At 36.5% G+C, this 27,982-nt stretch overlaps 1 protein-coding gene across 1 annotated transcript; it reads left to right on the forward strand.

Annotated features, from left to right (window-relative positions):
* The first annotated feature begins 542 nt into the window (after positions 1-542).
* ABCD1 (peroxisomal ABC transporter 1) lies at positions 543-27,533 on the forward strand. Its single transcript, XM_047298066.2, has 27 exons — positions 543-736; positions 895-1,027; positions 2,297-2,439; positions 6,197-6,464; positions 7,963-8,187; positions 8,822-9,019; positions 9,177-9,631; positions 9,765-9,903; positions 9,990-10,068; positions 13,391-13,629; positions 13,743-14,047; positions 14,126-14,231; positions 14,311-14,469; positions 19,131-19,230; positions 19,306-19,414; positions 19,693-19,783; positions 23,930-24,054; positions 24,165-24,314; positions 24,414-24,486; positions 24,915-25,095; positions 25,176-25,334; positions 25,445-25,603; positions 25,698-25,934; positions 26,295-26,455; positions 26,613-26,665; positions 26,765-26,843; positions 27,075-27,533. The coding sequence occupies exons 3-27, from the start codon at positions 2,378-2,380 to the stop codon at positions 27,159-27,161; spliced, it is 3,999 nt and encodes a 1,332-aa protein (XP_047154022.2). The 5' UTR covers positions 543-736; positions 895-1,027; positions 2,297-2,377; the 3' UTR covers positions 27,162-27,533.
* Positions 27,534-27,982: the final 449 nt, after the last annotated feature.

Genomic DNA, 27,982 nt, shown 5'->3' on the forward strand with positions numbered 1-27,982 from the left:
ACAAAATAATATTTTTAAAACTTACATGACTAAAAATGATTTTTCAATGGAAACCAAAATTAAAATTCATTTTACAAGACTAAAAATTGTAATATCAATTAAAGAAGAGTTTTATACTTTCATCTTGCATCATATTTTTTAAATATTTCTATTCAATAACACTATCACAATGGATCTCTAATAATATTCTTGTAGCTCGCAATTCTTAATCCTTACACTAAGTAATTTGATCAAAGAAATCTTCATAATAGACGAAACTCTCACCATTACCATAATCCCTACACTTTAAGCTTTTATGGAATGGAAGATCCATTAAACAAATTTTATGCAGCAACGTTTTGTCTGTTTCCATGTAGAACTGAAACAGATTTCAGAGATTTTATAAAAAAAATTCACATTCGAATTGGAAAGACGTACGCAATAATCTCATGTAAAAAACAAATACACGATTTCATACTTCCGTGCACAAACATATTACATAGTGATATAGAATATTGATACATTGAATACAAAATCGGCGTTACTAAAGTTGGGTGTTTAATTCTATGCTATGTTTCCTTTCTAAACCCGTAGATTTTCAGATATTCGTTATCCATATATTCCACCCAAATCAAGGACCCGACCCGATCACACACCATTCCGCCGTATGTCAAAACTCATCTCATTTTCTTCTTTCTCTTCTCTTCTTTTCAATCTCCAAACGCGTGACTCACTTCTCAGCTAAATTAATCGACAGGTATTGTTTCAATGTCTTCTATTTTCCTGAATTCACTGCTTCACTCTACCACGTGTGAATTTCATGAATCTGCTTTGTTGTTGTTTGATGATCGACGTGATAATTGTAATTGAGGTTTTCTTCTAGTGTTCAATGGAATGACTGTAACTTCGTTGCAGATTATGGTCGGTGCTGAGTTTTACTATTCACTTTTTCATAACAATCGATGATGTCTATTCCTTAGAGGGGAATATGCTCTCTCACCATGCTTTCAACGTGATAGAGCATGGCTAATGCTATCCACCTTTCACTGTTAGTTATCTCTCTCGTTTTTCTTCTACTACTTGATTAATACTATTGCGTCCTTCGTTGATACTTTTTTGTTTCTACATGATTTGTGCCTCAGCGTTAAGGTCTACAATCTGCATTTCGTGGTGCAAATCGTTTATGCGTAGGGGTACAGTGCTAATAAAAAAAAACCTAGGGTATGGATACAGCAGGATTTCATATAGAAGTATCAAAACGGAAACGAGAAGTTATTCACTCGTAGGAAATATTTAAAGAAGACACACGTTTTTGTAGGAGTGTAGTAGCAAATCAAAAGTGACAGAGCTTAGTATTTTACATGGACTGACTTGTGTACTTGAGAAATAAGTGAGCATTTTATATATAATTATGTGTAACATCAAGCACTAGTATTGGGGATTAGTCCAGGTTAGGCGATTGTTTGAGGGGACTACCCACGTCTCATAGGTTAACTAGTTTGATAGGCAAATGGGTTATTTCTACTGTTTGTTCCTTTAGTGGCATGCTTACTTTAACCTTAATTGAGCTCAGAAACAAACAGCGCTGAGGCATTTGGGTGTATTATCAGTTGATTCGGATTGGAACAATGCACTGAACATCTAGTCGTTGAGTAATTTTTACTTTTTCGTTTTTTGTTATTTTATTTTCGAACATGTTTTCCGCTCAGTGGGTAATCTACATATGCAACTGGTAAGTGAGAAGATAAAAAGTTCCCATAAACTTTTGAAAGGCAAATGGCAACATCCCTTTTGCAGATTATATGACGTAGTATTTGCAGATTTATGTGCGATCATTAACACTTTGTAATGATGGAAAAAAATGGTTCCTGCCAAGAAATAAACAACAATACAGGGGGGAATGGAATAAAGATAATTCAAAAGATAATTTTAATTTTCCTGATATTTGTTTGTGCATCATCTCCACTTGGCTATGTTTTCACATTTGAGGTTTTTGGATGAATGCAAATGCCCTAATTTATTTGTCTCTGCCTTAAAGTGTTCATAAATGCTATTAAGTCTCAAGAAATAACTTTTGCAACACTTTGGCCTTTTATTTCTAGCTTCAAAGCTGTAGTTATTTGATTAAACCTTTTGATTACTTCAGTTCATCATTTTGTGTAACCTTAGGACATAATTCTCCACAATTTTTACACCTAAACATTATTTTCACATTGTTTGACTTGTCTTTAGGATCCTTGTTAATTTGAAAAGAATTGTGTCCCTAAGCATTCTGGCTGCTGACCTAGCTATCATTTCTGTATGAAATTCAATGTAGGCTAGATTTTCTTGTTCGTGCCAAAAGAAGAGAAGCTACAACCCATTGATTTTTTTATACGGGAAAGGTTGATCTTCCAGAATGTCTTCTCTTCAACTGTTGCAACTAACTCGGCATGGCCAGAGTATTCTGGCTTCAAGAAGGTATTGATCTGTACTTTTATTTTCTGGTGATTCTTAATTTCGTACCAAGCATTGAATTTGGCTGACCATTAGACTCAAATTGTTTGTTTTGTTGATATAAATATCAATTTTATATTACTAGATAGGAGAATTACAATAGTTATAAAGGAAAAACATAAAAGAGAAATATTTCTAACACCCACCCACTTGCTCAAGCTCGGTGAATTAAAGTTTGTAGATCAACTACTGTGAGCTTTGATCTAAGAAAAAGACGTCTTGTAGGAGATGGAGGTTTAGTAAGAATTTCTGTCGCTAATCATGGTCAGGAATATATTGAACAATCAGTTGCTTGGAAAGCATTCTTCTCAAACAAAGAAAATGCAGTGCTGTTTGACTTGGAATGTAGAATGGGATTACTAGAATGATTAACAATTCTAAGATTGTCACAATAAACAACTGAAACACAATGAGGGATCATGGTTAGGAATATGTTGAACAATTAGTTGCATGGCAAAAACTCTTATTAAACAAAGAAAGTATCAAGTTCCATGTTTTTTGAGTTGGCTTGTGGAATGGGATTATGAGAAAGATTGACAACACTAATATTGTCACAATAAACAACTATAACACAATGAGGGATAGCAAGTTCACTAAGTAATGTTTGGACCAAAGAAGTTTAGTGGTGGTAGAGGCAAGAGTTTGATGTTTTGTTTTTGTACTGGATCTAGCAACAAAGGTTTGCTTATGAGACCACCATAAAACTAAAGTAGGACCTTGCACCTCCAGAAGTGGACCGGCAATAACTTGGATCATCAGCCTAGTTTGCATCACAACAAGCTTTAATCATTATAGGTTGATTAGGAAGAGCTGGAATAATTTAGATACTACGGTAAAGAGTTCCATTTAAATATCTAACTATGGATGTTATAGGAGTACAATGATATCCAAGAGGAGCTGACATAAACTGACAAACTTTTTAAACAAAGAAACATATTTTTGATCTAGTGTTAGTGAGGTATTGAAGATCACCCACCACAGATCTATAAAAAGATGGATTGGGTAATAAATCAAATCCTGTTAGAGAGTTTACAGCCTGAAATCATTGGAGAAGAAACATACTTACCCTCAAGCATGTTTGAGTTGTGAGAACAGACCACTTGGATTGAGGTCAAGCTTCTATACCAAGAAGTAATTGGGACTGCCTAGTTGTTTTAGTGAAAAAGCTGAATCCATTTTCTGATTAAGATGTTGAAGGAAAGAAAAAGAGTTGCTTGTGATAATGATATCATCAACATATACCAACAATTATACAACAATTATACCAACAATTATACAAACAATGATATCATCACACTTGCTTTCTTTGAAACCAAATTGCACTAATGTTGTTTTGAGACAAACAAAATTTGCACGTGGGAATTGCTTAAGTCCATAAATAGCTTTTTGAAGTTTCTAAACATGAGAAGTGTCAAGAACATCAAAACTTGGTGGCTGAACCATATAGTCTTCTTCATTCAGAAATCCATTAAGAAAGGCATTATGAACATCTAACTGAAAAATAAACCACTTGTTACTAAGAGCTAGTGTAATAATAATTCACACCTAGGTTGCTGATGGAAACCCTTAGCAACCAACCCTGCCTTATATCTCTGTGAAGTATCATCAGGATTTTGTTTAACTCTAAAGTCCTGTTTGTATCCTATGGTTGTTTTGTGTGGAGGAAGAGGAACAAGAGTCCAGGTTTTATTGCATTGTAAAGCAAGAAATTCTTCTTTCCTAGCAGGGGCCAACATGGATCAAAAAAAGCATGTTTGATGGGGGTTTAGGTTCAGTATTGGCAGTAGAAGAGTAGGATGAATTCGAGGTTCACAAGACCAGAATTTGATATGCTTTTCCTTGTGTGAGTATTGGAAGCTAAAAGAAGGAGAAATTTTAGTGTGAGAAATAGTGGAGGAATTAGATAGAACAGGAGAGACCAATAAAGAAGATGTAGGTGGTGACAAAGGTTCAGTAGAAGAAGATGCAGTAGAAGGTAATGGAGAAGGTGCAGTAGATGTTGGTATTTAAGTTGATGAAATAGTAGGAAGAGTAGTTGAAACGATCACGGAAGAATTAGGTGGCTGTAAAGCATGTGTGAAGAGCTCGGGATATGGAAACTTGGTTTCACTAAAATGCACATCTTTAGATTTGTATATCCTGCCAGAAGGAGACAAACACTTATAAACTCCATGAGATGTTGAGTATTCAAGAAAGATATATTCTTGAGAACAAAAGTCCAGCTTGTAAGAATTAATTGTATGACCTTCCTAAAGGAAATCATGGACATCCAAAAGCCGTGAGAAATCCAAAATCAGGTGAAGTCTGAAAAAGTTGTGTATATGATATAGAAAAGTTTAACAATGCAAATGATAATCTATTAATGAGATAAACTACAGTGATGAAATCATGGTTCCTATATTTTAGAGGCGAGGGGGTTTGGCTAAGAAGTTTGAAGAAGTTGTGTGTATGATACAGAAAAGTTTAAAGATGCAGACTATAATCTATTAATGAGATAAACTGCAGTGATGAAATCATGGTTCCTATAATTTTGAGGTTAGGGGGCTTGGCTGAGAAGAGTGAGACTCCTGTCAACAATATGACAATGATTTCTTTCAAGAACTCCCTTTTGATTGAGTATGAAGGCATATTATTATGTGATTATACCAAGAGAAACAAGATACTCATGAAAAAGGCAAAATTGACCACCCCAGTTTAGAATAGCTTTAATCTTCTTATTTATTGAAGTTCAACTATCAATCTTCTTTGAAAGTGGATTTTTAAGTCCAATTTAAATTCACAAAACTAACTTACAAAATAAGATTTGTACCAACTTATATACTAAAATTTGGTCAAGGATCTCCGTGCTCTTGATACCATATTGAATGAAAAACGTAACACTAAAAGAATGTGTACTTACTAAAAGGATTTGTAATTTTTTGTTATAGAAACCTATATATAGATAAGAGAATTCTAAGTATTATTGTCAATTTATAACTGACCTTAAAGAGAAAAGAGAAATATCTCTAATACCTACTCTCCCACAAATCTCATCATCCAAAATGGAGTACATAAGACCAAAAATCATATGATACCTGTGAGGGAATTTGTCAATTTATAACTGACCTTAAAGAGAAAAGAGAAATATCTTTAATACCTACTCTCCAACAAATCTCATTATCCAATGTTTGGAGCAAACTTTTAGTCTAATATTGTTCCTTTTCAATAAAGATTATGGTTGTAAAACAATTTTTATTTTATTATTAAGATTTTCAATGAAATAGCAATATGCTTTTATTTTAAGTATTGTTGATTATAGATTTAACGAAGCAAAAAATTGAGGTGTTACATGAATTTATGAGACTTGGTTACAATGAGTATTGTCTAAGGAGACAATTCTGTCTTGGCAGAAGCATTTGTACAGTTTTTCATATTTGATCTGAAGTTTTCTTCTCTATTATTTCAATTATTTTTAAAGGCAATGCATGTTGTGTTGGGTTGATTAACTTTGCATGAAATTGTATTATTCTTCTTGATTTTACATTACCGTCATACATATATTTGAGAAGTGTTTGTTTTGCTTTGCTCATTACCCTTTTTCCATGTATTAGCAGTAGTATCCTGAACTCATAATACACCAAACTTTGGTTGCTGACTGGGACCACTGAAACCTACTGTTGTTGAACTAATTTGCATGTATACTGTAACATTGCTGATGCTTTCTCCGTGGGGTTGATGACAGGAAAACTTTATTACTTGCATCTGGTATCTTAATTGCTGGAGGAACAGCTGCATATATGCAATCAAGGTTTAGAGTTAGTAAACCTGATTTATTTGGACATAGCAATGGACAAAACAGCGATAGTGAAGTCACAGAGGAGGTTGGCGTTGATGCAACAAAAAATAAACACAAGAAAGGGTTGAAGTCACTCCAACTCCTTGCTTCAATTATACTAACTGACATGGGCAAATTAGGTGCAAGGGATCTTTTAGGTTTAGTTGCTATAGCGGTAAGTCTGTTTTATTGTGGATTATTATGCTTCATGCATGCCTTCAATTTTTCAAAATGAGGCATAATTTAATGTTCGTATATATATATATATATATATATATATATATATATATATATATATATATATATATATATATATATTCAAGTATTCAACATGTTTTTTTGACAACTATTTATGTTTAAAATTATGAAATGTAGCCCTGATTTAGAGCTCACCACATGTAATATATAGTCATATACTGGTGAAAGAGATCAATGAAAACCAAATAGTTTTTATTACCACTAATGTGATTTGTGGCACCTAATTCCAAAAACCAAGGGCCAAGAGAGTTGGAATGAGTGAGGCAACAAAAGATGTACCTATGTGTTCAAGAGAAGCAGTGGAACTAGAGTTCTGACATCCTCATACCATTTGAGAAATTCGTTAAAGATAGTACACTGTCTTGAAGGAAGTAGGAGTGGTAGAAGAGCCCATAGCTATTTGTAGAGAGAGAAAATATCTACTGAGAGGGAAACATTCTAAAAAACTGGTGAAAAAATTCCAACAAACCCCAATCACAACGAAAGTTATGGATCCAGAAAGAGGGTGACGAGATGAAAAAAAGAATGGATAGAAAAAAATTAAAAATGATGTTGTAAATAAAAAAGTTTCCAGAAAAAAATTTAGCACTCTGTTCACCATGAAGGCAAGGATTAATGCTCTTGATACCATGTTGAAATAAAAGAGAGAGGCATAGGCGGAATCCCTTGTGTAAAATACACATAGGATAATGTGTTTCTAATAAAAATAACATACAAAAAATATGGGCTAAGCCAATTTCATGATTAATACATATCATATTATATCTAACAATATCTAATATTATCTAATAATTTTATTGGATTTGGAGTGGATTTCTTTCATAAAAGTGTCGACTGTAGAGCTGTAAACAAAAAAAAAATTTATTTGCATATTGAAAGAAGAAAGTACAGAATGGAAAGAGTTATAACTTTTCAAATATAAAAATAGCCCTCCTTAAGAGAAGATAAATAAATAAAAAATCAACTTGACCAAGAATTTCCTTTATTCCACTGCTTTATTTTATCATTATGGCATGTCAAAAGTCCTTATTTTCTTCACCTCTGTACAGCCTGTGATAGCTGGATGGTCTGGAAGGAAAAACAAAATACTTCTAATAGGAAGTATCTTATTAGCTTAAAGTTTTCATAAAACCACAGCTCTTAGTTCTGATCTTAACATAAGTATGGTTTAGCTTTATTACTGTGTATGTGTATATAGTATACGGGCTTGCTCAGACAGTGTAAGTAAATGAAATTGCGGAGAAAATTAAAGATGAAACATTTTATTTGTTTGTCTAAACCTTGGAGACTGAACCTCGTATACAGAAAAGTATATGGATATCAGAAACTGTATATATTGCTTTAACACCCTCTCTCCAAAGAAATAAATTACAGAGGTTAAAATTAATGACTTTTAGAATTTTATGTATTTGCAGGTGTTGCGGACTGCTTTGAGCAACAGGCTTGCTAAAGTGCAAGGCTTCCTATTTCGTGCTGCTTTTCTTCGACGTGTACCTTTGTTTCTTCGGCTAATTTCAGAAAATATTCTTTTGTGTTTCCTTTTGTCAACCATTCATTCTACGTCAAAGTATATAACAGGGACTTTGAGTTTACATTTCAGAAGAATATTGACCAAGCTTATTCATTCCCACTATTTTGAGGTATAAATTGTTAAATTGCATGTTAGCTGTGTCTATTTTAGATTGTCTGAGTTGAACTATCAATCATCTTATATATTCCTTGTGCCTACTGTCTTAAATATTTAGTTTTTGACTACCTCCCTATGTTGTTTCTCTTATTTTTTTCTCTCGTGTTTTACATGAATGCCAAGTCTAATTTCACATTAACTACAATATTTTCAGAATTTGCCTGATGGTACCTTCTATTACTTAAAGAACATGCATCATAGTTGGTTATGAACTGTTAATTTTGTGGGTATATGAATTTAAATTTGTTAAAGATAGTCAAACGAATGGAAAAAGCTCCGATTGTCCCCAGCTGGCTATTTTTTGGATCTTGGGCTGCTCCTGTCCTGGACCATTCGGAATGTTTTTCCAGAACTTGTATTAAGTGGAAGTTACTTGCAAATGTTCTTTGACCAACTGTTTGCTTCTTAAAGTAGAATAACTATCTAAAAGATTTTTTTAAATTCCAAGTATGCTATGCCGACACTCTCATACTTTTATATTGTATGAGGAGATTATTCTCACAATTGGCCAGTAAAAGATGCATCATAACATAACACATGTTAGTTCTTGTGAAGGCTTTATGTTTATCATTTTGTTTTGCTTTCAGAACATGGTGTATTACAAAATATCGCATGTTGATGGTCGGATAACTAACCCAGAGCAAAGAATTGCCAGTGATGTGCCAAGGTTCTGTTCAGAGTTAAGTGAAATTGTACAGGATGATCTCACAGCCGTTACTGATGGACTTCTATACACCTGGCGTTTGTGTTCATATGCTAGCCCAAAATATGTCTTCTGGATATTGGTATCTCTTTGATTGAATTATTCTGGTTTATAATTTCTGATTAGGCTCTTGTGTTCATACTTCTTGAGTATTTTCTTTTGTCTGGAAGCTGGTTAATATTAGATCTGATATTAGATTCAGTGCTTGCCTTGTCAATCTACTGTTATGGCTTTTTCAGGCATATGTACTCGGAGCTGGTGCTGCAATCAGAAACTTTTCTCCTTCTTTTGGAAAACTTATGTCTAAAGAACAACAATTGGAAGGAGAGTACCGACAGCTTCACTCACGATTAAGGACTCACTCAGAAAGTGTAGCATTCTATGGTGGAGAGAGGAAAGAAGAAGCCCATATTCAACAGAAGTTTAAAACCTTGGTTAGGCATGTGCATAATGTGCTACATGACCATTGGTGGTTTGGGATGATTCAAGACTTATTATTGAAGTACCTTGGTGCTACTGTTGCTGTTATTTTGATTATTGAACCTTTCTTTTCTGGTCATTTAAGGCCCGACAGCTCAACTTTAGGGCGGGCAGAGATGTTAAGCAATCTTAGATATCATACTAGTGTCATAATTTCTTTATTTCAGTCTCTAGGAACTCTTTCTATCAGTGCAAGACGGCTCAATCGTCTCAGGTCTGTTAGATCTTTCATTTCGGTTGTTTTTAGAAGTTAATATGAGAGGCTTTTATTGCGTGCCTTATATGCAATACTTTATAAGATCCATTTTGTCTGTCTCTATGTTCTGACCTATCTGTATGTATTACAGTGGGTATGCTGATCGTATTTGTGAATTAATGGCTGTATCAAGGGACTTAAGTTTGGTGGATGAGAAATCTTCTCTTCAAAGGAAAGCAAGTAGAAATTGCATAAGTGAAGCTAACTACATTGAATTTGATGGTGTGAAGGTAATCAAATCTGCTCAACAATCTATCATCCTTGAATTCATATTGTGTTTATCATGTTTTATTAGTGATGGTGCCCCCAAATTCAGGTTGTGACCCCCACTGGTAATGTCTTGGTGGACGATCTGACTCTTAGGGTTGAATCAGGATCAAATCTTTTGATTACAGGTATTGAAACTTTTTCTTAAATACTGGCCTTTCCTAGGGAGGTACTACAAACATGCAGATTCTTTTGATTACTTTCTGTAGTCTTTATGGTTGAAGTTTATTAAAAATCACAAATTTTAGTGAATCAGGAGCAGATCTTTTGATTACAGGTATCTGAACCCTCTCTTTAAATGATGCTACCAACACGTACATTCTTTTGAACACATTCTCTAGTCTCTTTTACTGGTTGAAGTTTATTAAAAATCACAAATTTTAGTGGGGTCCTTGATAGGTTCAGTGGAAGGGTTTATACAAGGAGAAATAAATAAAGGAGGCAGTTATAACCTCCTGTTGTTGTAAAACAGTCTATTATATATAGTCTGTGGGAGGCTGTTGTTAGGTAGATTTTTTGGGCATTTTGGAGGAAAAGGGATTTTGGGAGAGTAAAGGTCCTCTCGAAAGACCTTTGTATCTTGGAGACATTGTTGTAATCCTGTCACATTGACAAAACAGTTTGGTTCTTAATAAAAGTCATTCAAGAACCTGTCTTGAATGTTTCTGTAATTACTGGTTGTCCTATCAACTGGTATCAGAGTCTCTTTCTTGGCGTTGTGGTAGCAGTGTAGGAGGCTTATGGTTAACACCAGAATGGAATCAAGATTAAAGTGTTTAGAACACTCATCTCAAGAAGCTGCGCGTCACAGAGAAAGAGCTGAAAATCTGCAAAATAGGATGGAGAATTTGATCAGTGGGTTGGCGGGTGTGGTTGAGAAGATGACCTGTGCTTCAATCTTTGGGTCAAATAAGAACGCGGAAAACATAAATCTGGAGACACGGAGCAAGAATTGACAATGAGTGGAGGTTCAAGGTGGCGTATTGGACATTCCAATTTTTGCAGGGGAGGATGCTCTTGGCTGGACCAATAGGCTAGAAAGATACTTTCACCTGCAAGAAGTATCAGACATGGAACGAATGCAGGCTGTGTTGATAGCATTGGAGGGAAAGGCCTTAAATTGGTTCCAATGGTGAGAATCTTGCTATCCAAATCCCACTTGGGAATCATTTAAAGTGACTGTGGTGTGTCGTTTTCAGCCCAACATGTTGAGGAATCCTTTTGACGTGCTTGTTGCTTTGAGGATTATATTGAACAATTCAAACAATACGGGACTGTTAAAAGGCAATGATCAAGATTATCTCATGGGGATATTCTTGAATGGATTAAGGGGGGATATTAAGGCAGAAGTGAAGTTGTATGATCTTTCAGCATTGGCTGACTTAATGACAGAGCATCAATTGGTGGAAGACAAAATCCGAATTCTATCTAAAGGGAAGGGACCTGTGGAGAATAAGGCTGGCTCGGGTTCCAAAATCAATTGGATGACAAGAAGTTTTTCTAGAGAAAGTAATAATAATTTGGTTGTTTTAAACAAAGGAAAAGAAGAGATAGGAGGAGCAGGAAACCATACTGTTAGGAACCAAGAATTTAAAACAGAATAAAAAGAAAGATTTTTTATTCAATGGAATGAAAAAACAAAAAATAGGAGAACACTCTCTCCTTCAAGGGCTTGCATCTACAAAAATTCACCTCCCTTCCCCTTTCCTCTCCTTCTTTCCTGTTTTTATCTAACACCTCAAGTAACCAACTCACGGATATTCTAACTATCTTAACTGATTTCGTATCCTAATGATACACTCCTCCAAAAGTCAACCTTGTCCTTAAGGTTGGAACAGTGGAAGCTTGATCCTGTGGCTCATCTCTATCACCATAACCATTATCTATCCTTCCTGAAAGCATTGTGATGTTGTCCCTATCATTGGGAGGGAACCCATTGGTTACTGCATGCAAATTCAGGTCTAAAGGCTTGGGTGGTGGTGGGGATGAGAGTGACTTTTGTATAAAAGTCTCTAAACCCAGGAAGTTGAAATTCCAAGATTCCAATGTCATTGATGTTCCAACCACCTTCATTATCAAATCCAAGTCCAACAAAATTTTCTTATTTATATTATGTAAACCTGAAATTGGGAAAAAGTGATGCTTGGCTGCATCTCCAACTTTCTTATTGGTTAACTTTGTAATTGGGTTATCAAGAAACTGACCTTCACGGCGCATAATCTTCACTCTTTATTGATGCATCCCCTTCTTCCTCCATAATTTTTTATTCTCTTGCAAATCTCATTTCCTTTTTGGTTTTTTCTTCACTACTGACTGTGATTCTTCATTGCTGAACCTTCTCCCACATCTTGAGCCATTTCCATAGCTCTAATCAAGTCCTTTGGATCTTGTGGTGAAATCTGATTTTGAATGCTAGATTGCAGCCCCGCAAAGAAATATCCCTGCGATTGATTTGATTTGCTTGTGACACCAACCTTGAGGAGGAAGGGTTGGTTTAGTGGCAAAGAAGAAAGGGAGGGTGGGAGAGGTTGTGGGTTCAACTCCCCTCACTAACACAAAAACTAACATAATACTAACAACTAACATTTGCCGGTGAAAAGAAAACCCAACCTTGAGAAGTCATTCCCTTCAAACATGGGCAACATGCTTTTAACACAAGGCCTCAACAATTCATCTCCCTCCTCATTTGATCTACTACTATGTAGATATCTTTCTTCCTTCTTCTCTTCATCATTAACCAAGTACTCTCCTCTTCAGTTAGTTTATTGCTTTCCTTAATTTCTTGTAACAGTTCTTTGATTTCTTTCATGTCTTATAAACTTTCTTTAATAACAGTCATATCAGCATTCAGCTCATCCACCACCTTCCCTTGTTCACTGACCCATCTTTCCAACGCACTCAAACACCTTTCCATTTTGACCCTTCACAATAGATCCAACAGGTTGGACCAATTTGTTAGTAACCAAGAATTGAAAAGAGAATGAAAATAAAGGTTTTTTTGTTGAATAGAATGAAAAGAACAAAAAATAGGAGAGCACTCTCTTCTTCAAGGGCTTCCTCTCCACAAAGACCTAAAGCTCAATCTACAAAAATTCACATCCTTCTCCCTTTACTCTCCTTCTTTCCTGTTTATATCTAACTAACATCTAACTAATATCTAACTATTTTAACTAATTTCTTTTCTTTGTCTATCGTAACACCTACCTTCCATTTAATTGGTCTCTATCTCTGTATTGGTATTTTTCAATAAATTTTGACTAAGAATGGAGTGTTTTAAAGTGTGTGTTGCTAGCACTCCCCTTTCTTTTTTTATTTATTTTTCTTGGGCTTAAGTTAGCATTGGCAGTTGATGTTATCTATTATCTATTTCTTTGTTGGAAGAGTCATTTTTAAACTTTGATCTGTGATGGTTGATTGTTTGACATGTTATTAATGCTTCTTTGGCTAAAGGTCCAAATGGCAGTGGCAAAAGCTCTCTTTTCCGGGTTCTAGGTGGCCTTTGGCCATTGATATCTGGACATATTGTGAAACCTGGAATTGGCTCTGATCTTAATAAGGAGATTTTCTATGTTCCCCAAAGGCCATACACTGCTGTAGGAACACTACGAGATCAGTTGATTTATCCTATTACAGCAGATCAAGAGATTGAACCACTCACAGACGGCGGGATGGTGGAGCTGTTAAAAAATGTAAAGTTCACATTTAATCTCATGTTTTCTTGATTTCACACAAATACGTAGCAGTTGATTGATAATTTTGTTGATGGTATTGTTTATGAAACTTATGTGTGTATGTACCCAAGGTTGACCTCGAATATCTGTTGGATCGTTACCCTCCTGAAAAGGAGGTAAACTGGGGTGAGGAACTTTCATTGGGTGAGCAACAGAGATTGGGCATGGCAAGGCTTTTCTACCACAAGCCTAAATTTGCTATTCTAGATGAGTGCACAAGTGCTGTGACTACTGATATGGAAGAACGGTTTTGTGCTAAAGTTAGGGCAATGGGAACATCATGCATTACCATATCACATCGTCCGGCATTGGTTGCATTTCATGATGTGGTCTTGTCCTTAGATGGTGAAGGAGGATGGAGTGTACACTATAAAAGGTTGGAACTTTACTGTGCAGTTTTTATTGTTCTACTTTGGAGTTATGTTATTGTCTGAGGTTAAGATTTAAACTCCAGGGAGGGCTCTCCTACTGAAATGGAGATTGATACAATGAAGGCATTAGAAACAAAACGACAGAGTGATGCAAAGGCAGTTCAACGTGCATTTTCCATGAGTAAAAAGGTTTGGATATTTTCTGATTTGGTTCTTCATTGTTCTCGTTTTACGTTGATTGTAAAGATTTTGACACTTTTTTGTCTAGGATTCTGCATTCTCAAATCCGAAGGCACAGTCGTATTTTTCAGAGGTGATATCATCATCTCCTTCTATGAATCATACAATTTCACCTTCTGTTGTTCCCCAACTCCGATGTAATGCAAGGGTATTGCCATTGAGAGTAGCTGCCATGGGCAAAGTATTGGTGAGTACCTTCTGTAAATATGCTCTTGTAAGGCTTTTACTCATTTGCGTGCATAACGATATATTTGATAACTTCCATCACTTTGATTTATTCTGAATGCTTCTAGACTGTTTGAATGAAGAATTTTAAAATATTTAAAGGAATGTGAAACGCTAGAAATTTAAATTGCTTTATGTTGTAATTTGAGATAATATCTTTAGAATCTTCCTAATTAGAGGAAATTAGATATATAATCTTTTATTTTATTTTACTTTTCTAGTTTCCCTATTTCCCTTTTTAAGAGAATTAGATTATTACAAATAGAGAGTATCAGAATGTATTTTTTATAATTGAGAATAATAAATCAGTCTTATTTTCCACTTGGTATCAGAGCTTGTCTGATCTTTTCCACTGTCTTTGCTCTCTGCCGGCGGCCGGCCGCTATAGCCGCCGGTGGCCCCCTAAAAATCTCTTTTTTAACCCGTACCTTTGTACCTTCAATGGACAGTTCTACTCCAGTTTCCGTAGCCAAGTTTATGCTTATGATCCTTAGATCAATTGAGTGTCTTTCACAAGAGCCACCTAGAATCTTCATGACCAACAACAAGTTGGTTTCCTCTGATAACAACTAAAGAAGTTGTTCTTTCATACTTTGGCCCAGTAAAATTAGAATAGGTCCTTCTCTAATGCCCAAACGTTGGCATTCTCATTGGCTTCCATTCATATGCACCCAGAATTAAAGAGACCTAAAGTCTTCTGGGAACCCTAGGAAGGCAACTGCCTCCACTGAACCAGCCGTCACCAGCCGCAACCCAATCGATCTCCACTGTCGATCACCGCCTGCCACCGCCGTCCACCGCCGGCCATCGTCGCAGTTTCGACCGGTGACCAGCGGATCTGGATCGTCTCTTCGAGCGCGACCTAACCCTGGTGGTCGACGTCTCAGACTCCACCGCACGCGCCGTCATGCGCCTCTTCTCTCCGTCAAATCTCGTGTGCGTGTTTGTCACGCGCCGCTGTCCCGGTGTTGGAATCACACTGCGACGCTTCCGGTCGACTCGCCGGACCTCCTCCTCTCTGTTATGAGCCTCCATAGCTGCCATTGCTACCATCTTTGTTGCTTCACAGAATCTTCATCTTCCTCGCAACACACTTCCGCGACTGGTTGACGAGGATCCATCTCAGCCGTGAGGAGGAGAGGGTGTCACCTCGCGTTTCCACTTCGCAACTACTGCCCTTTGCTGTTCTCTCCGATGCAGTCAGCCGCCACCGCTGCAGTCACAATCAGTTTCATTCCTACCTCTACTGCTTCCACTATTTTCTTCTCCATCCTAAAAGGTGCCATCCAGTTGCACCTGGAAATTGATTCGCTGAAAAATTGTGAAGAAGGCCTCCGATTCCAAATCTTTAGGGGGGCCTTAGCCTTCCATTTTCTCTCATTGTCCGTTTCCCGGACGTTCTCAAAAACCACTTAGTTCCAGAATTTACTTCCTGACGTCCTCGGGCAATGGACCACCGCTAACTCCATCGTAGTCGTCGTAGTCACCAGTAGCATCGTCGAAGCTGGCATCTTTCTGCCACCACCAATGAATTTCTTCTTCATCTTGTGCGGCACAGAGTGGTGCTTCTTGCCGACGTTCCGCCGAATGCCCTAACACCTGTGGCCAAGCTTGTCTCCACAATTCTGTGATTCTCTCTTGCAAGTGTGATGTCCCCGTTGGACTGTGGCATGAAGGGGAGTCTATTTCTGTAGTTGTAATGTTTCAGTCAAGAATTCATCAGCCTTGTTGGCGGGTGCTTTAATGCCGTTGTCGCTGCAGTCAGTTGTTGTAACCTCTGTAGTTTGTCGCTGTTGCCTCCATAAGCTGTCGTATTTTCTTTGGTCAAGATTAAGAGTGTCTCGTGAAGTGCACTAGTCGTCGTTTTCGCTATTTGCCGTGAGGGAAAATATTTTTCAGCCCCTGCAGAAAACTTTCTTTTTGGGCTAGAGTTTAGCCCGTACTTCTAGTGATACAGTGTTAAGTATCACCTTTTTGGAGTAGTCCAGCACAGAACTTTGGACCTCCAACCTGTCTTTGGCCTTTTGATGCCATCATAAGTCCCAATCTTTGGTGTTTTTTGGTTTTTGCCAATGCTTTGTTATAACAGCTCACTGAGAGTTGTTCTATGAGACCGTCCGCTGATTTGGCTCGTTCGATGTTAGGGGTTTCAGATTTGTCCCCAAGTACGGATCAGTTCTCACTAGTTCTTCTACCTTCACGTTCTGTCATTGACGTGCATATGTCGTTCAGTCGTGAGGGGAAGAAAAGCTGCCACAGGGTAGTTAGTCCCTGAAGGTTTGTTGCTGTTTCAGCCGCTGTAGGGTGGTTAAGTCCCTATAGGTTTGTTTGTTGCTGTTAGCCACTACAGACAGTTCAGTTCCTAAAGGTTCGTTGTTGTTAGGGCATGTTAGAATATTTACCCTAATTATCATGATTATATTGTGTCTAGAGTTACCCTATTTATCATGATTATATTGTGTCTAGAGTTACCCTATTTATCATGATTATATTGTGTCTAGAGTTACCCTATTTATCATGATTATATTGTGTCTAGAGTTACCCTATTTATCATGATTATATTGTGTCTAGAGTTACCCTATTTATCATGATTATATTGTGTCTAGAGTTACCCTATTTATCATGATTATATTGTGTCTAGAGTTATCCTATTTATCATGTATTCTTGTATCAATTTATTTTTATAAATAGAAGATTATGAGAGGGATCAGAGAGGGATCAATTAAGCTCTCAAGAATTACTTTCAATCTCAAGTGGGCAGTTAAGTCTCTTAAGGTTTGTTCAGGGTGGTTAAAGTCCCTACAGGTTTGTGGCTGTTAGCCTTTTAGTGCCGCTACAGGTTAGTGTAATCCCTGCAGGTCTGTTGCTGTTTAGGGCAGTAAAGTCTGTTTAGGGTAGTTAAGTCCCTACAGTTTGTTGTTGTTCGCTACTGGAGGCCCTTCATCTGTTCTTGTTGTTTGTTGTTGTTTGCTGCTGCAAGTCATCATCCATTTTTTATGGAAATCTCCCTCGTCCATTGCTGTCCAAGTTGAAGTTTCATGGTGTTAGTTCGCCCTCTTCCATTGCTGTCCAAGTTGAAGTTTCATGGTGCTAGTTCATCCTCGTCCATTGCTGTCAAATTTGGTTTATTGACGTTCTCTACAATTGAGTTTGACTATTTCAAGCTTGGTTCATACAATCTTGTATGATCCAACTTGAGGGGAAGTGTTGTAATTTGAGATAATATCTTTAGAATCTTCCTAATTAGAGAAAATAGATATATAATCTTTTATTTTATTTTACTTTCCTAGTTTTCCTATTTCCCTTTTTAGGAGAATTAGATTATTACAAATAGAGAGTATCATAATGTATTTTTTATGATTGAGAATAATAAATCAGTCTTATTTTCCACTCTTTAATTTAAAACTCCTACACTAGAAAATGTTTTGTTTGGATAGATCAATTCAAACTTCTTAAATTTCAAATTCTTAGTTTGGATAGGGTAATTTAATTTCTACTATATCCAAAAGAATTAAATATATATTTAAAAATTGAAACTTAAAATAAAACTGTAACTAATTTTAAATTTTTAATGAGAAAAGACATGTAAGAAATGAGAGGGTATCAAGAATTTCAAATTCCTGTCTTTTTGTCAAAATTTGGAATTTTATAATTTTATGCAATTAAAATACTTATAAATATCGAGAATTTCAATATTCTTAAATTATCTGTCCAAACATGTTTTGCCATAAAACATTTTAAATTCTATATAAAAATGAATTACTCTCTGAAAATTCTTCATCCAAGCTCAACATTAGAGTTTATTTATGGAACTTTTAGGTATTGTTATTCGGCTGTGGAAATTGTAACTCCTAGCCTTTGTATTGACATTTCTTAAATCAATTATGTACCTTTTATACTGATCATTGACAGTAAAGTAGATGTTAAATTGGCTAACTAGTAGGCAAATTTGTTTTCAGTCTTTTTCTGTTTGGGAAGCTGATGATTATGATTTTCTCTTCAAAATTTTATACTGCTTTTTCTTTTTATTGCTTTTTAATCTGAAATGTAAACAAGTGTACAAATTTAAGATGCCGCTGAAAAGTCCCTCTTTTTTTTTTTCCCATTCATTACTGGTTTACTTCAAGGATCAATGACGCTGCTCACTGCTCACAGCATCCATATGAAAGTTATAATCCTTTGTCAGGATTTTAAGAAAAATGGGCAAAGTTGCTTTTGACTAGCTCTACTTCTCTTCCTTAATTCTACCTCCCAATACGAAACGTGTAAAACTTGAACATTGAAATGCTACCAAGTTATAAATCACAAATTCAAACCAAATACAGAACACGTACAGGGACTCAACCTAACTTTCTGAAAATAAATTATTTCCTCATAAATAACATAATGGAACCCAAAAGTCTGACTTAGCACGTACACTATTCACCGGTGTTAAATAAACCAAGCATGACTTTAAGTGGTGCATTTGAAATCACACAGCATTGATGGGATGAAATCAATACATATACATCACATGACTTGCCAGGACCCAAGCACTATGTATAGAATATACAATATGCTTTTGATTGATCTATTACGGCATTTTCAGGAACATTTTTTCTTATGTGGACTGCTTCATTTCAGGTACCCACTATACTGGATAAACAAGGTGCACAACTGCTTGCTGTCGCATTTCTTGTTGTTTCAAGAACATGGGTCTCAGATCGTATTGCATCACTAAATGGTATTTTCTCTTGTGACTATTCAATATTCTGAAAATTAATGTGTAAATTGTTAAAATGAAAATTTATGCTCTCAGGTACCACTGTGAAGTTTGTTTTGGAGCAGGATAAAGCTTCCTTTATTCGGTTAATTGGTTTAAGTGTTCTTCAAAGTGCTGCATCTGCTTTCATTGCTCCATCTATAAGGTTGTTACAACAAGTCCATCTGGACCGCAGTTTCTTGTATCTTGCACTAGTGACTGGTTCACATGTGGTTGCAGTTGAAATTTGATGATTTTGTTTATTATGTCTCAAAGATAATTATATCATTATTTAATGGAAAATTTTCATATATATATATATATGAGGGAGGGAGAGTTAAACAGATTCTAAACCATTGAAGCACAGTGGAGGGGGCGGGGTGGGGGCCAATGCAGGTTTAAACTTGCTGACCTTATAAACCTTTCAAATATCCTGTTCTTCAGGCACTTGACAGCTAGACTAGCACTGGGGTGGCGAATTCGTTTGACACAACATCTGTTAGAAAACTACTTGAGAAACAACGCATTCTACAAGGTAATCGAATATGAATTCTTCACTTATTATTTTCCTTCCCCAAATTCTTCAACACAAGCATGACTGATTAGTTATCTGATCTAGCATGATTAAATACATTTATACTATTTTACATGGAAATTTTTCTTGAAATAATATTGTCTGTCGGTTAACTATTTGTTTTACACTTTTCTCCCTTCAAAATTAACTTAATTTTCAACTGGTTCCTTGACTATGGTATTCCATTTCTCTATAACCATTAAGTTTGTATCAATATATTTCCTTCTCCCATGATAGATAGAAATCTAAAGGGAAAGTTCAATGCTCGACCTTTAGTCATGGCTGCCTTCTGAAGAAGCTGCCATATAGGCAATACAATTATGTTTTCCATGAATTCTGCTAGTCTCACACCAAGGAGTGATTGGGTATGTGAAATCTGACATTTCCATCATCAGCCATGGGGATGATAACCCTGGAAACTGGAAAGCAGGTCTTTATATGTTTTGGTGTTAGGAATATATTCATCCTCTTTATGTGCACACATAAGTAATAAAAATGAAATTTAAATTATTGCTTCAAAATGGATTGAATTGCAAACTTCAGTCAAAATAAGGAACCATAGACCATAGACCATAGATAAGGGCATTAAAAAGAGATGGATGATTTTATAGGAAATGGTATCATTTACCTTTTCCCAGACAAATACAGTACAGTTGGTCTGGGGTTCTTTTAGAAGCAAAAGAGCGTGGACATTAAAGGGGGGTGGGAGGTTGGTAGATATTAGTGAGTGGGTGAAATATTAGTTGTATATTTTATTTTACTCATTTTCTGACAATATTAGAAACTCACCCCTTAAGTAGGAGTCTTATTTCCGCTAATTGGGAAAATAAAATAACTTACCCAGGGATTAGCAATACCTTAAATGAAATTATTGGCTTAAAGAAATTTTAGTCCTGTAATATGCAGCCCCTTTGGTTTTAATCCCTTAAAAAAATTATTGATAGAATTTTTTTCTTTTGGTTATTGTTGTTTGACTTTAGTTCCTTTCCTGTTTATTCCATGTTGAGTCCCTGTAATTTGTTTATTATAGTGATTTTTGTTGAATATAGTGAAAAACTATATTTAAATTAATCTCCCTTGTGTAAAATACACACATAGGGTTCTCTATTTATAATAAAAGAAATATGGGCTAAGCCCAAAATACAAATGAGAAATAATAACAAACTAACTAAAAGATAAAAGATATAATATATCTAACACTCCCCCTCAAGCTGGAGCATACAAATTGTATGAACTAAGCTTGGAATAGATGAACTCAGTGTTGAACTAGATGATTTGTCTTCAAGAGTGTGAGGCAAACATAGATGGACTAACAGCAGCTTGTGAAACTTCAACTTCAAAAGTGGATGAAGGAGAGCCGTGTGGACAATGATAAAGCTGCAAGGACTGATTCCCAATCAATGATGGATGAGTGACGGGATCAACAGTAGTAGCTGAAAGCTAAGAGCTACAAAACTGCAGGGACTACACTAAATCCTCATCAATGATGGATGGGTGACGGGATCAACAGTAGTAGCTGAAATCTACAAAACTGCAGGGACTACACCCATATTTATGTGACTTGCAGTGTCTTGGAAACGTACTCCCCCTTAGTGTGAAGGTGGAAATGTGAAAGATCACAGTTGCTGAACCACTAAAACAAAACAAAATATTAAGCTACAATGCTGAAACAAAGGCATCAAGATCCAAAGACATGTTGGAGGTCCAAGATTCTTTGCTGGACAACTCCCAAGTGGTGATACTTCAGCAGTGTATCACAAGAAGATCGGGCTAAACTCTAGCATCGAACAACGGCAAACAGTGCTAACTCTAGCACCAAACAGCAGCAAACAGTGCTAACTCTAGCACTGAACAGCGGCAAACAGGGCCAAACATCGGGCTAACTCTAGCACCGAAAAGTGGCAAACAGTGCCGAACAGCGGCAAACTAAACGGCGCCGGACAGCGGAAACGGCACCTGGACAGCGATCAATAGTGGCTGGACAGTGGTCAAACGGCGCGGACAGCGGGAAACGGCGCGTGGACAGCAGCAAACGGCGCGGGGACAGCGGCGATGGTCTGGTTGGCGAGACCGACTCCGATCATCAAGTTGGGCATCCATGGAGAGGGAGAAACCCTAAAAAATTCAAAGTACTCCGATTGATGCAACGACCACAGATCCAGAAAGAGGGCGAAGAGGCGATCACGGCAGTACTGATCGGCAGCGGAAAGCTCCGGCGACGCGCCGGCACGCGCGGCCGGCAGCGGCGGCAGCGGTGACTCTTGCGGCGGCGCGTGAAGGCGCGTGAGAGGTCCGTTCGCCGCGATCTTCATACCACGGTGGTCGCCCGGTCGAGACGATTCCGAATGGTGTGGTCGCCGGTCGATTCTGGAACTCCGGCGGCGGCGGCGGCGGTGGCCGGAGGCGGCGGCGGCGGTGGCCGGAGGTGGCGACGGACTGGCCGGAAAGAAGCGGCAGGCGACGGTGGAGAGATCTGACTGCACGGTGCTGACTGTGGCACAGATTTAAGAGAAAAAGAAAGAGAGAAGGGTTGTCCCACTGAAATTTTAGGGGCTGCCGGCGGCCATGGCGGCCAGCCGCCGGCAGACAGCAGAGACACCAGAAGAAGATCAGAGAACCTGCTCTGATACCATGTTGAATATAGTGAAAAACTATATTTAAATTAATCTCCCTTGTGTAAAATACACACATAGGGTTCTCTATTTATAATAAAAGAAATATGGGCTAAGCCCAAAATACAAATGAGAAATAATAACAAACTAACTAAAAGATAAAAGATATAATATATCTAACATTTTAATACTTAAAATATCAATATAGTATCATAGTCACATATTACAATGGCTAATTTGATGTAGACCAAACATTTGGACTAAAATCAAATTGAATAGACCAAACGCAAAAATATAAAAAATACCATTTTTCATGGACTAAAACTATTAAACATCGTCAAAGTAAAGACTCAATATCATCAAAAGTAAATACTCAACATCATCAAAGTCCAACCATTCTAGGATCCTTCTGGCAAGAGTAACAAGAGATTTGCACTCAAGGGGCAGAGAATCAAGAAGAGCGTCTAATTTTTTCTTGAACAGAAACAGTTTCAGAAATTGAAATTAAAGAATTAGAAATTGATCTTGCAATTCTCTTGTAATAAATGTTGTATTCTCTCTATCAGCTATATAATCTTCTATAGAGAGTGACTTGGAGTATGAGGTGCAGCACGGAAATGATGGAGATTCGCACTCAAGGAGGAGTGAATCAAGAAGAGCGTCTAATTTTTCTTGAACAGAAATAGTTTTAGCCATTGAAATCAAAGAATTAGAAATTGATCTTTCTCATGTAATAGATGCTGGATTCTCTCAATCTGCTATACAATCTTCTTGTGGTAGAGAGTGACTTGGAGTATGAGGTGCAGCACAGAAATGGAGATGATAAGCTTTAAGATTATGTTCAACTTTAAGAATGTGGGAGAAACACTGCTGAAAAAAAAGTTGTTGGATGGGAAGCCATAAGTGACTTCAAGAAGCTTCGGATACCATAAAAAATTCTATATATAACTGAAAATTATAACTTGTGATTTTATTTCTTGTATTTCACAATCTGATTGAATCAATTTATATACATCAATAAAGCATGCAATGCAAGATAGCCTAACTAATCAGCTAACAGAAAACCAATTGTCTAACAAACTGTGCTAACTGAGTACTTAGCAGAATAGCTAACTAACTTGCTAATGTGGCAAAGACCACTCAGTTTATGAACGAGATTTCACTCTTTTTCTTTCTATAACTCTATTAAAAACCTAGGAAGTGTATTTTATGGGAACTAAAAGGTTGTCTAATCCTAAATTTATTAAATCACAGGTATCTGAACTTTCCTAAGGCCTATTAAGAATCTTAAAAGATGCCACATATAAAATAGTTCCTTAGTTATTGTTTGGTATTAAGATTGAATCCTTGACTAGGTTTAAGTATAAGCGATGGAAGTATGACTTTTTCTATTTGTTATATTATAAATAATCAGAATCTTTGCATTTGGCTCGTAAACTCTTTAGGCACATGCCTTTGATTTGGTTTCAAATTTTTACATGCATATATTTTATAGGTCTTTCACATGGCAAGCAAAAATATTGACGCGGATCAGAGGATAACTCAAGACTTGGAGAAGTTGACATCAGACTTGTCTGGATTGGTCACTGGATTGGTAAAGCCATCTGTGGATATTTTGTGGTAAGAACCTCATTAATAAAATTGAGTTGGTTTTCTTTACTACTAGAACTTGAACAAGTTTGATGCATGTTCTCTTTTTCTGTTGATTTTCATAACTTACTTTTCTTAAGGTTCACGTGGAGAATGAAGTTGTTAACAGGTCAGAGGGGGGTTGCCATACTCTATGTCTACATGCTACTTGGTCTTGGATTTCTAAGAACTGTTACTCCTGATTTTGGTGATTTGATAAGCCAAGAGCAACAACTTGAAGGAATGTTTAGGTGAATCTATAAGAGCTTCTGCTGCCTCTATCATGGCACTAGACAAATAGTGAGAGCTGTTGAAATGATTCTTACCTTTTCACTTTGTGCTTCTGCTAGGTTCATGCATGAAAGGCTCTGTACTCATGCTGAATCTGTTGCTTTCTTTGGAGGTGGAGCTCGAGAAAAAGCTGTGAGCGTCTCATCTAAACAGTGTTTAATATCTTTACTTTAAGGCAGTGTTTATTTTAGATTGTGGAAATTTAGAATGAAAATTACTTCTCACTTCCTCAGCACATTCAAAATGTGAAATTCTTCAGAGTGCATACAACTTATTTGTACTTCATCCTTCAAATTTTGGATACACCGTCTTTTCACTCTACTATTAACTTTTCATCATCTCATTTTCTGCTTCCCTGGACAAGCTAACCCTAATTGCATCACTTTTGTATGAGTTGGTGTTTTGAAATTTAGTTGATGATGTAAGGCTCAAAGTACGGGGCATGTGATTATATTATATTCTGGGTTTAAAAGAAAAATATACTCTATTTATTTTTATTTACCTTACTCTTTTGCATTGAATATTACAGTTGTAAATTTTTCTATCTTCACTTTGTGCAGATGGTTGAATCAAGATTTAGGGAGCTTCTCTCCCACTCCAAATACCTTCTAAAAAAGAAGTGGCTATTTGGTATACTTGATGATTTTATCACAAAGCAACTCCCTCATAACGTGACTTGGTTGCTGAGCTTATTATATGCTATGGAACATAAGGGAGACCGAGCTTCAATAAATACTCAGGGTAGGTTTGATGGACTGATCTCAGTTACTCTGTTTATCGCCCACTTTAACCTCACTGACATACGCTGTAATATCTTACAGGTGAGCTGGCACATGCATTGAGGTTCTTAGCATCTGTTGTTTCTCAAAGCTTTTTAGCTTTTGGCGACATTCTTGAATTGAACAGAAAGTTTGTAGAGCTTTCTGGTGGTATTAATAGGATTTTTGAGCTTGAAGAACTTCTGGATGCAGCACAGTCTGGTACTTCATTATTCGAAGAACATCAAATAATATCTTACTATTTTTACAGCAATAAATCTAAATAATAATCCGTCAGTCCCCATGTGTTAACTATTGCTTCAATGACACAGGCAACTCTATCAATGGAAGTATTACATTTCCAATGAGGGATTATCATGCCAAAGATGCTATTTCCTTTTCTAAGGTTGATATTGTAACCCCTTCCCAGAAGATTTTGGCCAGAGAGTTGACATGGGACATTGAGCTTGATAGAAGCCTACTTGTTACTGGTTCGTATAGTTGTTATTTTACTGTATCTTTCTTTTTAGAAGGCTGAAATTTCTTGTGGTTCGAATTTAAATAATGTGTTTCGCATTTACAAAGGTCCAAATGGAAGTGGGAAAAGTTCCATTTTCAGAGTTCTTAGAGGACTTTGGCCAATTGCGAGTGGAAGACTCTCTAGACCATCTGATGATGCGGATCTAGAGGCTGGATCAAGTTCTGGCATCTTTTATGTTCCTCAGCGGCCTTACACTTGCTTGGGAACATTGCGGGATCAAATCATATACCCACTGTCCCGTGAGGAAGCAGAGTTAAGAGCATTGAAGATGTACGGAAAAGGTATCTTGGATGCATAAAATAACACAGGATACAGAATACCCTTGTGGATAAAAAATTATTACATGACTATGCATTAGGCACAGCTGTTCATTTGACTAAACTAATGTTTAAAATGATGCTTCGTGCTTTGCTTTTAATTAGTCTCTACTAGCTGACATTTCCAAGGTGTGATATAGTTGTAATAATTCGTGAAATTACTTAATGCTAGTCATGTTGACAGCATTAAAGATTTCTCCTTTCTTCAAATTTAATTTGGAATTCATCTTCTTGTGAAAGAATAACATTTTCTTTTTTTTTTATCATTTTAAGGGATTCCTCCTCCACCCCAATTTTAGTGCTGATCATTGTAATCTTGTTCAGGTGAGAACCATGACCCTAGAAATTTGTTGGACAAACACTTGCAAGTTATCCTAGAGAATGTTCGGTTGAATTATCTTCTAGAAAGAGACAGTAGAGGCTGGGATGCAAATCTAAACTGGGAAGACATTCTCTCTCTTGGAGAACAGCAGAGGTTAGGCATGGTATGTAAATCCAACCTATATTTATTTTACCATGAGTTTATTAAATTTCTTAAAAAGAATTAATATAATATAGCCGTAGACCTCAGTTGAGTAAGACATTATAATTTGTTCATGAATTTTTCTATTTGGATTGTAACTTTTACCTTGTGTTCTGAAGGCACGGTTGTTCTTCCATAAGCCTAAATTTGGTATCCTGGACGAGTGTACCAAGTATGTATGATTACTTATGCCATTCTCTATCTCATATGGAATTGTTTACTTGTTCTTTTGTTGTTAGCGTTGTTTTACTAAAAATAATGTTGATGGCAGTGCAACTAGCGTTGATGTCGAGGAACACTTATATGGGTTAGCGAAAAATATGGGAATCACAGTTGTTACTTCCTCACAAGTAAGAATCTCTAATTACCGACAAAAATTAAAATTTTATCATAGTAAATGTAGACAAGCATGAGCAGATCACTAGTTTGTTGTTCTTTTTTATCTACAATGGAGATTTTGGCAGCCATAAATCTATTTGATTTATATTTAGTTTTAACTTAGCCGGTTAACTTCTAATTGACAATGCATATGACCATTCACGTCACCATCAAAATAATTGGCTTTGCTCCTGTCCTCTCAGCGTCCCGCTTTAATTCCATATCATTCCATGGAATTGCGTCTGATTGATGGTGAGGGTAATTGGGAACTTCGTTCGATCAAGCAATGATTTTCGCAAGGTTGCTGCTGACTCCCATTAATGATGCCGATTCTTAAACATAAACAGAGGGCGAATATAAGGCTTGCCGATGATGGTAAACTTTTTTTTTTTTCATTTTCGGCTTCTCATATTATTGCCCAAGCTTCATTTTTTTAGCTCCGTCGATTGCGGGGGCAAACGAACAAAAACAGCAACCATAGCCAAAATGGTTGGTGATAGTAGGTTAGAGCGCACGACCCTTTCTTGATCCCTTCATGTACAGGGTTTTCCCCCCTTTTATTATAAGGTAGTTGATATTTTTTCATATTTTGTAATCATTGGATGTAATTGTTAATATTCTTTTATCTATAAAGCGACGTGGAACAGTAGTAGTTTTTTAGAGATATTTTATTCCCTTCATATTTAAATCATCTTTGTACACTTGATCCATAAGCACGAATACTGGATTTCGTCTCATCTAATGCGATGCCAATGGGAAACTTTGACATATCAAAACCTAATCAAGAATCTATTATTGGGAAATTCATTCAAATTTACCGTGATAGTAAATTTTGGAGAAAGAACAGGAGTAGAACCTTAGAATTCTTGTGTTGATCTTTTAATATACAAAATTCATATTTATAATTATAGTTAGAAATTGCCATGATCCATAAGCATGAATACTGGATTATTTTATGATCTTATTATCCGTACGGAACAAAAGCTTCACTCTCTCTCTAACGATCATCTCTGTTCTCCTACAGTGTTCTTCAGCGGTTTGAGGTCATTAAAATACAAGCTTATTGTTAAAGAAATATATTTTCATCCAACTTCACTTAAATGAACCCATT

This window comes from Vigna umbellata, chromosome 5 (assembly GCF_029865625.1).
Source record: "Vigna umbellata cultivar VRB3 chromosome 5, Vumbellata_1.0, whole genome shotgun sequence".
NCBI classification, from domain to species: domain Eukaryota; kingdom Viridiplantae; phylum Streptophyta; class Magnoliopsida; order Fabales; family Fabaceae; genus Vigna; species Vigna umbellata.

Excerpts from the sequence above, each read along its gene's own strand:
- ABCD1 (XM_047298066.2), top strand. The coding sequence starts at position 2,378 with ATGTCTTCTCTTCAACTGTTGCAACTAACTCGGCATGGCCAGAGTATT. Across the intron at positions 6,465-7,962 it reads TAGGTTTAGTTGCTATAGCG|GTGTTGCGGACTGCTTTGAG; the intron begins GTAAGTCTGTTT and ends ATGTATTTGCAG. Across the intron at positions 9,632-9,764 it reads AGACGGCTCAATCGTCTCAG|TGGGTATGCTGATCGTATTT; the intron begins GTCTGTTAGATC and ends TATGTATTACAG.